This window comes from Urocampus carinirostris, chromosome 4, assembly GCF_059441175.1.
Source record: "Urocampus carinirostris isolate Australia breed hairy pipefish chromosome 4, RoL_Ucar_1.0, whole genome shotgun sequence".
Lineage (NCBI taxonomy): Eukaryota > Metazoa > Chordata > Actinopteri > Syngnathiformes > Syngnathidae > Urocampus > Urocampus carinirostris.
Genome location: NC_142352.1, coordinates 35,067,149 through 35,080,713, shown reverse-complemented (window position 1 = coordinate 35,080,713; position 13,565 = coordinate 35,067,149). Strand labels below are relative to the sequence as shown.

The window sequence follows — 13,565 nt, the reverse complement described above, 5'->3', positions numbered from 1 at the left end:
CATCGTTTCAATGTTGTACTTTTTTTAAACAAACTTGCTAATACTGTAAGGAACATTGCAACTTTCAGACTCTTATCTTTTTTTTTTTTTGAGTGGGTAGCACATTCTCCACGTGAAAGGTCCCCGGTTCGAGACCGGGTGGAAACACATGTTGGCCTAGAGAGGGATGGGTTCCACCAGGCTGTACCCACACAAGACGCACCATAGAAAATGGTGCCCCTGTGACCCTAGTGGTTAAGGGTGTTAGGTTAACCCCAACACTTGTAATAAAAACCTGCACTTAAAGAAGACACAGAGACGTGAATTTGACTTACTTGCAAGGAGAGATGACCATAGTCTGCCTATTGCAGTCTACTAGACACTCTGAAAAAGTCTAGGTCGTCCTTGCCTTTTTATTGTATTAGGAACGCCCTAATTTACATGTATCTTCTGCTAAAGGGAGGGGGAGTGACAAAAAAAACAGTTTGAGATCTGTTTTCACAACAACATCTTATCGGATCAACAATATTACTACTATTGAACTAGGCGAGAATGGAACACTAAGCAAAAATAGAACACAGTATGCAACAGTAGAATAACTTATTTACAGTTTAAATCCATCAAAGGGATCCAACAAACCAACCAAAGTTTTTCCAGTCTGCGGCTGTCTTACATAGTCTCCTTCGGCTGGATTTTTGGTTGAAACGCGAACACGTGCTGCCAGAAATCGTCTTGTGAAACAAGGACAAAACTAAAAGGACCTCCATTGCTTTAGTCCATCCGGCTGCAGCATCGTGCTTCTAATCTGTGCAACGAGTCCAGGATACTTGATGAATGCTACCCGCAATCTTCCGCCCAGAATGGGGATTTTTCCTGCTTGTCACTGTCCTTTGCTTTGTTTTTCTATGTTAGCCTGACTCAATTCCGCGCACAGGTTCTTCTACATCTCGATTTGTTGATGATTAGATTACAAGTGGATGTGATCTAGGGAATGTTGATGTGGCTTGAATCACGACCAATTGCCAAATAGTTACCCAAAAGATTCAAGTTTTCCTCTATTTCTTCCTGTTCCAATCTCTATCCCCCAGATCTATTAATAAGCCCCAAGTGTTGTTTTTTCAATTTCTTTTATAGATTTATCATAAACGAATTCTGATGCATATTCGGGTGTGTATGTCTTGATCGAAGTATACAGAATTTTTTATTGCGTAAAATAAATAATAATGCATGCAATCACATTTTTTGAGATTGATCTCAAGGTTTTTCAGCCATTTTCCCGATTAAAATATTAAAAAACTGCTGTGGTCCTCCATAAGGTGAGGTGAATTTGATAAACTTTGTACAAAAAATTAAATTCGCTTCTAATTAGTTTGTCAAACGGTTATTAAAACGTTTTATTGTCCTCCTAAATATCTTACTATTGTTAACCTGAGATTATATTACTTAACTGGTATTCTATAATTCTAGAAGAATGCTAATGCATACAAATATAGTCATGTACTCTGCAATTGAATTATGTAATTAAAAAAAAACACTTTAACAAATCTATTTGCATCACTTTTAAAACTAATAATGGGGCGGTAAAGTGCTCATCTTGGGATCAAGAGATCGCAGTTCGAATCCCGGCTCCTCAGTGTCACATGTCGAAGTGTCCTTGGGCAAGACACTGAACCCCTAATGCCCCCAATAAGCAGGTTAGCGCCTTACATGGCTGCATGGCCGCTATTGGGAAATGTGAAGCACACTGTAAAGCGCTTTGGGAAGTCTTGACTTGAAAAGTGCTATATAAATGCAGATCATTTCATGATGAATATTTTCTCCCTCAATGGCGTCCACATGGTGGCGCGCTTTTGCCAAAGATTGCTCATACTCCATTGAACTCCAATTTGTGGATGTTGGAGTTTATTTATGTAATGTTTATTTGAATACTGACACCTGGCCCATTATTAACATGATAACATGGTTACTGATGCCTTTTAATAGCGTAAAAATTACCATGTTGGATTTATTATATTAAAAGCACAAACAAATACTGCAGTTTTGCTCAATCAGGAATGGAATCATAAAAGAGGGTGTGTCTGGGTTTCTAAGCAGCGTGTGTATGACCATAAAATGAAAGTGTGTACTTTGCAAACAACCACATTACTTTACAACACAATTGGAAACGGGAGCACAGCATTACCCACACACATGCCATTTTTAAAGATTAACAGGTTCAATCTCATGACAATTTTAACCCATTACTAACCGTCATCAATACTGTAGCACATACTGTACTGATACCATTGATAGATTATATTTTCCTCATCACAAACATACGGATATTTTCAAATAAATACATTTTAAATCCTTAAACACTTTACCTTGAAATATCCTGAAAAGTTAAAAATATATTTTATCTAAGTACGTGTTAGCAATGCCCAATTAAGTTTTAATAACCTTTATTAAAAATAATTCCACTCTGCCTATCTGGTTTTATTTTACTTTTATCAGGGCTGTTCAGGACTCTCAACACATGAGGAAGCAGGAAATGTGGGAGCGGGGTAGAGAGTGATTTCATGCTCTTGCTTGTGGTTTCCATTTTTGTGACATTGAAATGGTGAAATTAAGAAAAGGACTGTTTTAAATACAGCCCAAACGCCAACCTAAACCCTAAAAAAGAAGAGTATCCAAGTGTATCTTGGAAATGCTTGTAAAGTACTTGCACGCGCCACACAAGGAGTTTGACGGAGGCTGCGATGTTTTAAGCCAGGGTAAAACATTTTCTGTACAGCACCAGTGTGTAATATCGAGTGCCTCCTAGTGGTACAAAAAAATTTCATTCAATAAAAACAATTTAAATACCAGGCAAAAATACATGAACTATTATACCAATCGGTCGAGAAATTTGTATTTCCGAAAAACAAGCCGTACATGTGTCATTTGTATTTTCGCTGACAAGTGATACAAAACCCCTCTTTAAAACAACATGCTACGATTTTGAGAGTTATTTACATATCACTGGCATAAAGAACATGCTTACATACTCCAAATCACTAAATCTGGTGAAATCTTTCTCATCTATGTCACTTTTACAGGTAAACAACTCCCCCAACTCGGGAAGTATCATCACCTCCGCTTCTCGCTAGGGTCCAAACCTTCTTTTTGCTGCTTGATTAGTTTTCAGCTGCGTATTTCTCTATTTGCAACTTGTGTGTGCAGAATATGATTTACTTTCCAGTGCCATTTTTGTTAAGCTCTTTTGTGCTGAAAAATGTCTCCTTATAACAGGGCATGGTTAAAATTATCAACACTGACCTAGAGCGCCCTCCCACGGTTTAGTGTGAAAATAACATGTGTAATGATATACAGTACCGGTAATAAAAATATAAACTCAATGGTATAGTAATGTGTTAATAATTTCACATATAAGTCTCTCTAGAGTATAAATCGCAACTCCGGCCAAACTAGGAAAAACAAACTGCCACTTATAATCCAGAAATTACGGTTCATAAATGTATAAATGAAGGTTTCTACTTCATGGGATGGTTTTGGAATGCAACTCCCGTGAAAAACGAAGGATTACTGTAGACAAAAATGGGGTTTTGAATGAATTAGAAAAACAGCAAAAATCTGTTATGGTGTAGTAGTAGTATTTCCTTGTAGTTTGGTTGTTTACATTTAATGCAAACAAAGGTAACAATTGGTTTCCCTCATTTCATTTTTAGTGCATATTGATTTTTTTAAATTCTATTGGTAATTACCTTGTCATTGTTAGTGTAGTTGTTTACGAAGCTAATCAGTCAACGTTTCTTGGAATACATCATTTAATTGCAATTTTAATAGTACAGTATCACATTTGCTGTGCGACTACTTCCTTTCAGTGCGCTAATGTCTGCCGATGATTCCTGGTGCAGCAAAGCTAAAGAGCAGTTAGAAACAAAAGCATTTCCGGAAATTGTCAACTAGGTCATACAAAGGTCAAAGCGTCATTCACTTGCTGAAGTTCTTCACCATTTCCAGTTCCTTAACCGGCTTCCACTGCTGATTGATGGTGATAAGCTGCAAGGGGGCCACAAAGAAAGAAAAGATCACGGAACATGATTTCATATTGATTTTTTAATGTCACATTTTTAAGTTCATTTATATTTCAGATTCAGATTCAGATTCAGATCTACTTTATTGTCATTCTAGTACACGTGTATACAGAACGAAATGTCGATGCATCTGACCCCCACAGTTTCCTTGAATGTACATATATAAATAATGTTGTATTGTATTTTGGCTACGTATAGTATTTTACCATAGTGCCGATAGTGCAAGAAGAGTAGCTAACCAGATGCGCAAAATGGGCAGTCAGGTTAACAAGTCAGGTACACAGTAACATTAACACTGTAACAATAACGCTGTAATTACAATAGTGCAGAGAGCAATGTGCAAGGAGTGGCAAGCTATAAAAAAAACTGCCAGTAGTGCAAAAGTCAGATTAGCAGCCGTTTAGATTTAAGTCAACTATATGTTAGATTGACCATTTAACAGTCTAATGGCCAGGGGGACTAGACTATTGCGGAGCCTGGTGGTCCTGCACCGCACACTGCAGTACCTCTTCCCAGAGGCTAGCAGAGTGAACAGTCCATGATGGGGGTGAGAGGGGTCTCCGGTAATGTTTTTAGCATGGGATAGGCAGTGCTTCTGGCCAATGTCCTGAATGGAGGGAAGTGTAGTCCCGATTATTTTCTCTGCTGTCCTCGTTACCCTCCTCACACTACCCCAGTCGGTAGCGCTGCAGCCTCCACACCACACAGAGATACAGCTGGTCAGGATACTCTCTATGGTGCCCCTGTAGAATGTAATGAGGGAGGGTGGGGGCAGGTGGGCTCTCCTCATCCTCCGCAGGAAGTACAGGCGCTGCTGTGCCCTCTTAACCAGTGATGCAGTGTTTACGGACCAGGTGAGTTTGTTTGTAATGTGCACCCCTAGGAACTTGATACTGCTGACAACCTCCACAGCCTTGTTGTTGATGCAAAGTGGGGCATGGTTGGGCTGGTTTTTCCTAAAGTCGACAATGATCTCTTTAGTTTTGTCGACATTCAGGACCAGGCTGTTGTCCCTGCACCAGCCCACCAACTGCTCCACCTCCTCTCTGTAGGGCAGGTCGTTGTCATCCCTGATGAGGCCCACCACTGTTGTGTCGTCAGCATACTTCACGATGTGGTTTGTGGCGGACCTAGGGACGCAGTCGTGTGTCATCAAGGTGAACAGCAAGGGGCTTAGGACGCAGCCTTGGGGTGAGCCCGTGCTGAGGTAGATGACATCTGAACTTTTCTGACCTATCCGCACTGATTGGGGTCTGTCACAGAGGAAGTCCAGCAGCCAGTTCCGCAGGGGGGTGTTGAAACCCAGGAGTCTCATTTTGTCCACCAGATGTTGTGGGATGATGGTGTTGAATGCTGAACTGAAGTCCAGGAACAGCATCCGCACATGGGTGTTCTTCTCCTCTAGATGTGTCAGGCTCAGGTGAAGCGCAGAGGAGATGGCATCCCTGGTGGAGCGGTTTGTCCTGTAGGCAAACTGAAAGGGGTCGAATGAGGAGGGGAGACTGGAGGTGATGTGCTCTTTAACCAGTCTCTCAAAGCACTTCATTATGATAGGAGTCAGTGCAACGGGCCGGTAATCGTTGAGTGATAAGATCTGGGGTTTCTTTGGCACTGGGATGATGTTGGCAAATTTGAAGCATGATGGTACTTTGGCTTGGTCTAGCGAGGTGTTGAAAATGTCTGTTAGTACACAAGCCAGCTGATCGGCGCACTCCCTAAGTACCCGCCCCGGAATGTTGTCCGGGCCTGGAGCCTTCCTTGTGTTGACCCTTCTCAGGGTCTTCCTCACGTCAGATGAGTCCAGGTGGAGTGCTCTTTCGCCCTGATTTGGAACCGCTTTCGCTGCAGGGGTGCCGTTTTGTGCCTCGAACCTTCCAAAGAATTTGTTGAGGTCATTCAGAAAGTCCATGCTAGTGTTCTGCACTGGGGCGGTGGTTGGCTTGTAACTGGTGATGGCCTGAATGCCTTTCCACATATCCCTGGTGTTGGTTGTGCTGAGGAAACGTTCCTGGATTTTTTGACTGTGCGTTCGCTTTGCTAGTCTGATAGCCCGGTTCAGGTTAGCCCTCGCTGATAACAGCGCCTCCTTGTCACCAGATCTAAAGGCAAGGTTCCGTACTTTTAGTTGTTTTCGTATTTCAGCAGTCATCCAGGGCTTCTGATTGGCACGGGTGCATATAGTTTTGTTATTGCTGACGTCTTCTGCGCATTTACTGATGTAGGCTGACACAGAAATGGCGTACTCATCTATATTTATTTTGTTGTTGTAAGTGGCAGCCGATTTAAACATGTCCCAATCAGTGCAATCAAAGCAGTCCTGTAGTGCCTCCATTGCCCCCTCAGACCACACCCTCACCTGCTTCACTGTAGGTTTTTCTCTGGTCAGCAGGGGCTTGTATGCTGGAATTAGCATAATAGAAAGGTGATCTGATGAGCCAAGATGGGGGCGGGGGGCTGCTTTATATGCACCTTTGATGTTTGTGTAGGCCAGGTCTAATGTGTTCCTACCTCTTGTAGCAAAGTTTACATGCTGATGGAAATGCGGGAGAACTGTTTTCATATTGGCCTGGTTAAAGTCCCCCGCCGCAATAAAAATGCACTCGGAGTAAGCATGCTGCAGTTCACTCACAGTTCGGTAGAGAACGTCCATTGCCTCCTTCGTATTAGCGCTGGGGGGCACGTACACGGCAGTAATGATGGTCGCGCTAAACTCCCTCGGTAGGTAGAAAGGTCTGCAGATCACCGTCAAAAGCTCAATGTCTCGTGAGCAGTGTTTCGATATTATCTTCGCATTTTTACACCAGTTGTTGTTGGTATAAATGCATAGACCGCCCCCCTTGCTTTTGCCGGTGAGTTCGCCGCTTCTATCAGCGCGGAAAGCAGTTAGCCCCACAATGCTAACAGCGTCATTCGGGATAGATGAGTTTAGCCATGTCTCCGTCAGAATTAAAGCACAACAGTTCGTCAATTCGCGGTTCGATGTAAATTCCACTTGTAAATGGTCCAGTTTGTTGTCCAGGGAGCGGACGTTGGATAGGAAAATGGATGGTAGAGGCGTTTTGAAGGGTTTAGCCTTCATCCGAGCCGTTAGCCCGGCCCGACAACCTCGTTTCCTTCCCCGGTCACAGCGCTTCCGCTTGCCACTTTTACTCGCTGCTTTGTAGGCCGCTGGGTCTTGTTGACGTAGCACTCCGAGGCTAAGTAAACACTCCAGAGTGATCGTCGAAATTTGCGCTGGATTTCTGGATGTTCGCATATCCAGCAAAAAACTGCGATCGTATATTAATCTACAGTTAGAGTTGTCTTTGTTCGCCCTCATAAACTGAGTCGAAGATTGGGGTTTTTGACTAGAATGTGAGAAACTGTCGGGAGCAGATCCAGCCGCCGCCGTAGAGGGCGCCGCCATTTTCCTTGTGCAGCTCTGGCACTTCATGTGTAATGGCTGTTGGCCCGATCGCTTCTGTCGGGATTTGATTGGCTAAAGCAACAGCTCCCTCGAAGACTGGTGTTAGTGTACATAGCCTTTAGAGTTTTTTTTTGTGGAGGCTCCCAGGTAAATTTCTGAGTCTGGCAACAAGTAATGGCTGAATTGTGATTGGTTAAATGCTTGAATATGAAAGCACACAGCTGGAAGCAGCGCAACCAGGGAGAAGCAATGATTGAAAGCTGACATTTTGGAATTATTTAATAAGAATTGATAAACAAACTATAATAAAGATATATATATATATATATATATATATATATATATATATGTACATGCATTTCAGGTGAATTGGCCGGTCCAAAATTGTCCCTAGGTGTGAATGAGCGAATGAGTTGTCTGTCCCTGTGTGCCCTGCGATTGGCTGGCAACCAGTTCAGGGTGTCCCCTGCCCACTGCCCGGAGATGGCTGGGATGGGCTCCATTCCCCCCGCGACCCTAATGAGGATAAGCGGTACGGCTAATGAGATGAGATATATATTTATATATATATATATATGTTCAATATAATAATATCCTTAAGTGTACTAAGCAAATACCCACTTTGACGACTGATCGCACTAATGTTAAAGCTTTGTAGGTGCTAAATTTGTATATTTTTACATAGTTGCTTTGAATTATGACGGATGTAACCTAACAGATAATAAAGATGTGGACCTGAATTCACAAAAACAGACTCACGTGTTATGTATTTTGAACAACCAGATAATTGTGGTCTTCTAGCTAAAGGCTAACTTCTAGCTAAATGCTAACACACCATGTCAAGTCATGTCTATTTGCATAGCTCTTAATCAAAGTCTGAAAGGGCTGTAGAGACCACCATTACACCATGCAAAACAACCAAACAGTTGCTGATTTATGGTGTACAAAAAGACATGAGGACCAGGGTTGGGAGGGTTACTTTATAAATATAATCTGATACAGCACATTGTAAAGCACTTTGGGAGGTTCATTGACTTGAAAAGCGCTATATAAATGCAGACCATTTACCATTTCCTGTTAAAAATGTAATCAGTAACGTTAATCCAAATACTTTTGGACTACTCCAATACTAGATAAACTAATAAAAGACGTGTGTGTGTGTGTGTGTGTGTGTGTGTGTGTGTGTGTGTATTGAAGAAGAGAGGCACAACCAGACATGGCGGACGTAAACAAAGCTAATGTGAACGAGGAAAGAAATAAAAAGAGTTAAAACTAGCACACACCAAACTTCACTATCATACAGTGTTGTGTGCAACATAAAAATGCTTTTAGATAAAATTGTACTCCTGCAAAGTAATCCTTATTTCCACAAATTATACGTGTCATTTGATTCTGCGTTTATGTAACTGTAACGGAATACAATTACATTGTGGGTATCCTGATTACGTAAAAGCCAGTACATGTATTCCGTTACTCCCCGAGCCTGATGAGAATTAGAATTAAAATGGTCTTTATTGTCATTGATATCAACGATGTGAAACATTGTATGCAACAGGATTAGACATGGCACTCCAGGGTAAAACATGTCATATAAAGACCATCAGGATAAATAGGCAGAAGAAAAATTACAACATTGTGCTTAGAAAAACTGCAATGAAGAAGAATAGCGCAATCTAAAGCCCATTGAAATAAGTGCAATACCATTTAGCAGCCACAATTAATTCAGGTTGTGATGGGGGAAGAAGCTGTCTCTGATCCTAAGGACATATAAAGGGGTATTTTAAAGAATATCTATCAGGATAGAAATACGACTTCCATTAGCATATCTGTAAATATGCTTCGTTATTGTCCTAATGATCAAGCTTTGCTCACAATACCAGTGAGTGTTATAATATGCTTCGATAGAAGGTCACAGAAGCTGCTCTATTGGCAAGCAGACCTACATATTAATATCCATCAGTCTGGGAGGCACTTATCTAATAAACGTTTCTTCCTCTGTGACTCAGCAGCTTTCCTGAGCCCTCCCAAACTTCCATTTTCATCTTGGCTCTAAGACTTGCACGAAAGGAATAGGAATGTGATGAATGCTTGTTTACCTTCTGGGGTTTGTTTGGATTCACTCTCTCCCATGGTTCTGGATTGGAGGTCCTATTCAAGCTGAAAATAATACAAACGCAAAACAATCACATTTGTGATGAAAGTACAAAAACAGGGTTTTGGAAACACTCACATGACGTCGGATTTGGTGAATAGAAAATACATGGATGCTGTGGTGGCACCCGTTGCAGCAAAAGCCATGAATCCAATCAGTGGGATGAGCTGCATACATTATAAATGTCATTACACTGGTCTCGGCTTCCATCACTCAGAAACCACCATCAATGTCAAACTCACCTCCTTTTTTTCCTCAACATTTGGAAAAATCCCATTTTGCGCAAGTCCTTCAATACCCGAGGACAGACAAACTCTAGTTCAACATAAACTGTGTAGAATATTTCCTGAAGGTTCTCATTCAGTTTTTACTGGAAGTCAAAGAGACACTGTGTAATATTTGACCACTAGGTGTCGCTTGTTGTGTGTATTTAAAAAAAACTAAAACGAGTCCTCCATAGCACAAGGAGGAATACAAACTACAGAAACTCAAAGTGACCAAAACAAATCATTTGTCTTCTCATTTCTTTCGCACAGACTTTGACAAGGTTTTGAGCTGCAAGATGACGGACAATCATGTCAGCTCCCTTTAGATGAGCCTCATGTCATCTAGATTCACTTTTGAGGATTAAAAAAATGCATATTAATATGATAGTTCATGTATTTTTGTTTATCATTCAAATCAATATTGGATTTTTTTATGAATCAAGTTATGTTTTACCTATTTGTAGTGCTAAATAATGTACAATGTCCACTTAGTTTTTTAAAGTGCCACCAAAACATTAATGAAAAATAGTGTACACATATAAACCCCAAGTAGCGCCAAAGCGATTGCCTCTGGCCTCTTTAAAAAATGCCCTTTGGATATTGAAACAGTTAGAAAAATATGTGAGGCAAAAGCAATACAATACAATACAGTCCCTAGCAAAAGTATTGACCCCAAAGTACCTGTCATATTGCCACATTTCAGACTTCAAACTTAAAGCTAAAAAACTGAAAATGTTTTCCAAGAATCAACACAATGAGACACAATCATAAAATCATTTCATATTTGGTTGGTTGGTGGGACTCCTTAAGCACTAGGGTTGTAGGGGCACCACTTCCTGTGGTATGTCTTGGGCAAGTACAGCCTGGTGGTGCCCATCCCTCTTCGGGCTAACGTATGTTTCAGCCCCGGTCTCAAACCGTGTACCTTTCGCGTGATAGGCAAAGGTGCTAACCACTGCATTACGGAAATTTACAGCGAGAAAGGAAAAGTAGGTGGTGAAAAAATATTATTCTCTCGGCTAGGTCTACTGGCTGCAGATGTTCCCTGACGACTTTTAAATAAAATATCTAACTAAATGACGAACAATGACAAACAGAGTGCACTTGTGGGTCACTTAGTCTCAGTCTAAATGCACCTGTTCTTCAATTGACTCAAATGTCTGTGAAAGAAAAAACTAGCATTATGAAGAACTGAGAACACATCAGTCAGGTGGATAAAGTTGTTGAAAAGTTCAAAGCCTAAATGGGATACAAAAATATTTTGGAATGTTTACACAGCTCCCGGAGCACCGTACCAGCATTGATATACAAATGGAGAGCTAATAAAGCCACTGCAAAACTGTCTGTCCCTATAAACCCGGCCCAAACTGGGAGAAAACTAATCAGAGAAGCAACCAATGATGACATCGGATGACCTGCAGGGATATACTGAGGTCGGACAATCTGTGCATAAAACAACTATTAGTCATGCCCTGCATAAATATGCCCTTCACTGAAGGGTGGTGAGAAGAAAGCCTTCTCCATCAAACCATAAAGAACTTGAACCGTTTTGTAAGGAAGAATAGGCAAATTCTTCTATTTGAAGATGTGCAAAACGTATAGAGACATACCCAAAATGACTTGTGACTGTGATGGCATCAAAAGGAGGATGTACAAAGTGATACAGTGCATATTGTGATCTAAGATCTAGTATTAGTACTGTATTGTCACACATACGGCACTGCCCGTCAATGCCAAGATTCGGCTAATCTTTAAAGAGCAGGATGGCGCTTTAAAACAAAACACAACAGATGATAAAGGTGGTGTATTCTGAGTCAGATCAGTTGTACTGCTACTAGTATCCATGGAAACCAGTACTGTTTCATGGTGAGGAGCAAACCCCTACCCAAAATACCGCCTGGAGAGGGAATGGCGCTGCCAGGCTGTGCATGGCCAAGACACACCACAGGAAATGGCGCCCCTACGATCCAGGTGATCAAGGCATCCTTGAATCGCGAACAAAGTATTAACTCAAAGGGGGCACATATTTTTGCAACACTTATGTTTTGTTAGCGCAATTTAAAACATTTGGTAACTTTGGTTTCTTTGAACGATTGTCTCACATGTCGTTGAGTTTATATATATATATTTTTTTTAATCTACGAGTTTGAAAGCTTAAAATACGGAAATATCAAAATGTTTTTGGTAGTTTGGGGAGGTTTAAGACTTTCGCAAGGAACTGTCTATTTAAAAAAAAATCACGTTAACATCTTAAAACTAAAATGGGAAAACCTTCAGATGTCAAGGATCTCTGGACAAATAAAATTGAAACTGTCATGGTCAAAGGTAAATATAAACACATTTTTGGAGGTCAAAAGATGGCACAATGTATACAACCAGTAATCAAATTGTAACCATTTCATAAAACAAGCAATAATTTCACTAGATGACAAAACCGTGAATTACTATATAAATCATCTAACCCAGTGCTTCTAAATTGCTTTCTGTTGCGCACCCCTTAGAGGAAGAAATCCCCCCCCAAGAAGTCTGTCCCCTTATCCAGGTTATTTTATTTTTACGGGGTCACTCGAGGGTTGCTCCACATCGTATATACACTTCAAACTCAATGCTTATATTAGTTGCTATATGCACGTCGTGAAGGATAATGTAAAAATTACAATGCCAATGAAAGCGCCACTGCTCCCTAGTGCAGTGGAGGTGCAATTGCACCCGATTCTTCCAAGGTCAAATGAGCCTACTCCCCCTCTAGACAGAGCCTCGTGCCCCTCCAGGGAGGTCTGCTCCACTATTTAAGAAACCACTGATTTAAACCCACCCATTAAAAAAAGTGAACAAGACACCCGTTTTTTTTAATATTATGACTATTCAAAAACAACTTCATGTCAGCTTCATGACCAATGTGACAAACGAAATGGTGTGCAACACCATTGGAGGGCACATCAGACCCCATGAATAATGGTTATGGACTGTGTGCAGACTAACACTGCACTGGTATGGTCACGTCACAAGATCATAAGGACTGGATACAATTATTTTCCGGGGCAGAGTCCACGCAGGCAGGAGATAAAGACCTGAAAAGAACTGGGCCGACAACATCAAGGAATGGACTGGTGCCAACTTTGCCACGACCCAAGAACAGGCGAGGAACCGTCTACACTGTAGACTCTACAGTAAAGAAAGCTGTCCAGAGTTGCGACCTAATTGGTGCCCCGACGACCCATGCGGTTAAAGGATTCGTGATTTAAAAACAAACATCTAACCTCAAACTTTTCAAGTTTTTCAGTCAACCACACTCATCTGATATCTGTTATTTTTAAATTAATAACACCAAAAGGTACTTTACCTGAATGTCACAAAGTCCTTTCAAATTTACTATCAAAAAAATAATTGTAAGGATATTCCCATCAAAGTTTTCCAAATTTTTGGCACGCTGGCTATGTGTCTCAAAGTGTCATCTGCGTGTAGCAGCTCTGGAGTCTCACCTGAAGACGTGGAGTAGCTGTCAATGAGTGAGTCAGTGGAGCATCCCTACCGCCTCCTCCGCTTTATAGAAACTGCGCGGACGAGGTGACAGGCATGTACACACACAGCTTCCTGCTCTGCTATTCACCGAGGGAGGCTTTGCCAACTATTATAGTGGATCAATATACCGTGCTCAATAGTGCACAGCGCCCCCTTGTAGCCAA

General features: G+C 41.3%; 1 protein-coding gene across 1 annotated transcript; it reads right to left on the bottom strand.

Moving 5' to 3' along the window:
* Positions 1 to 300: 300 nt before the first annotated feature.
* coxfa4l3 (cytochrome c oxidase associated subunit FA4L3) lies at positions 301 to 13,458 on the bottom strand. Its single transcript, XM_088334343.1, has 3 exons — positions 9,692 to 13,458; positions 9,558 to 9,618; positions 301 to 4,020 (listed from the first exon to the last, which is right to left on the bottom strand). Exons 1-3 carry the CDS (start codon positions 9,784 to 9,786, stop codon positions 3,952 to 3,954), a joined length of 225 nt encoding a protein of 74 aa, XP_088190469.1. The 5' UTR covers positions 9,787 to 13,458; the 3' UTR covers positions 301 to 3,951.
* Positions 13,459 to 13,565: the final 107 nt, after the last annotated feature.

Coding starts and splice junctions, on each gene's coding strand:
- coxfa4l3 (XM_088334343.1), bottom strand. CDS start 9,786: ATGCAGCTCATCCCACTGATTGGATTCATGGCTTTTGCTGCAACGGGT. Junction 9,619..9,691: donor TTCACCAAATCCGACGTCAT/GTGAGTGTTTCC, acceptor TATTATTTTCAG/CTTGAATAGGACCTCCAATC. Junction 4,021..9,557: donor ATCCAAACAAACCCCAGAAG/GTAAACAAGCAT, acceptor GCCCCCTTGCAG/CTTATCACCATCAATCAGCA.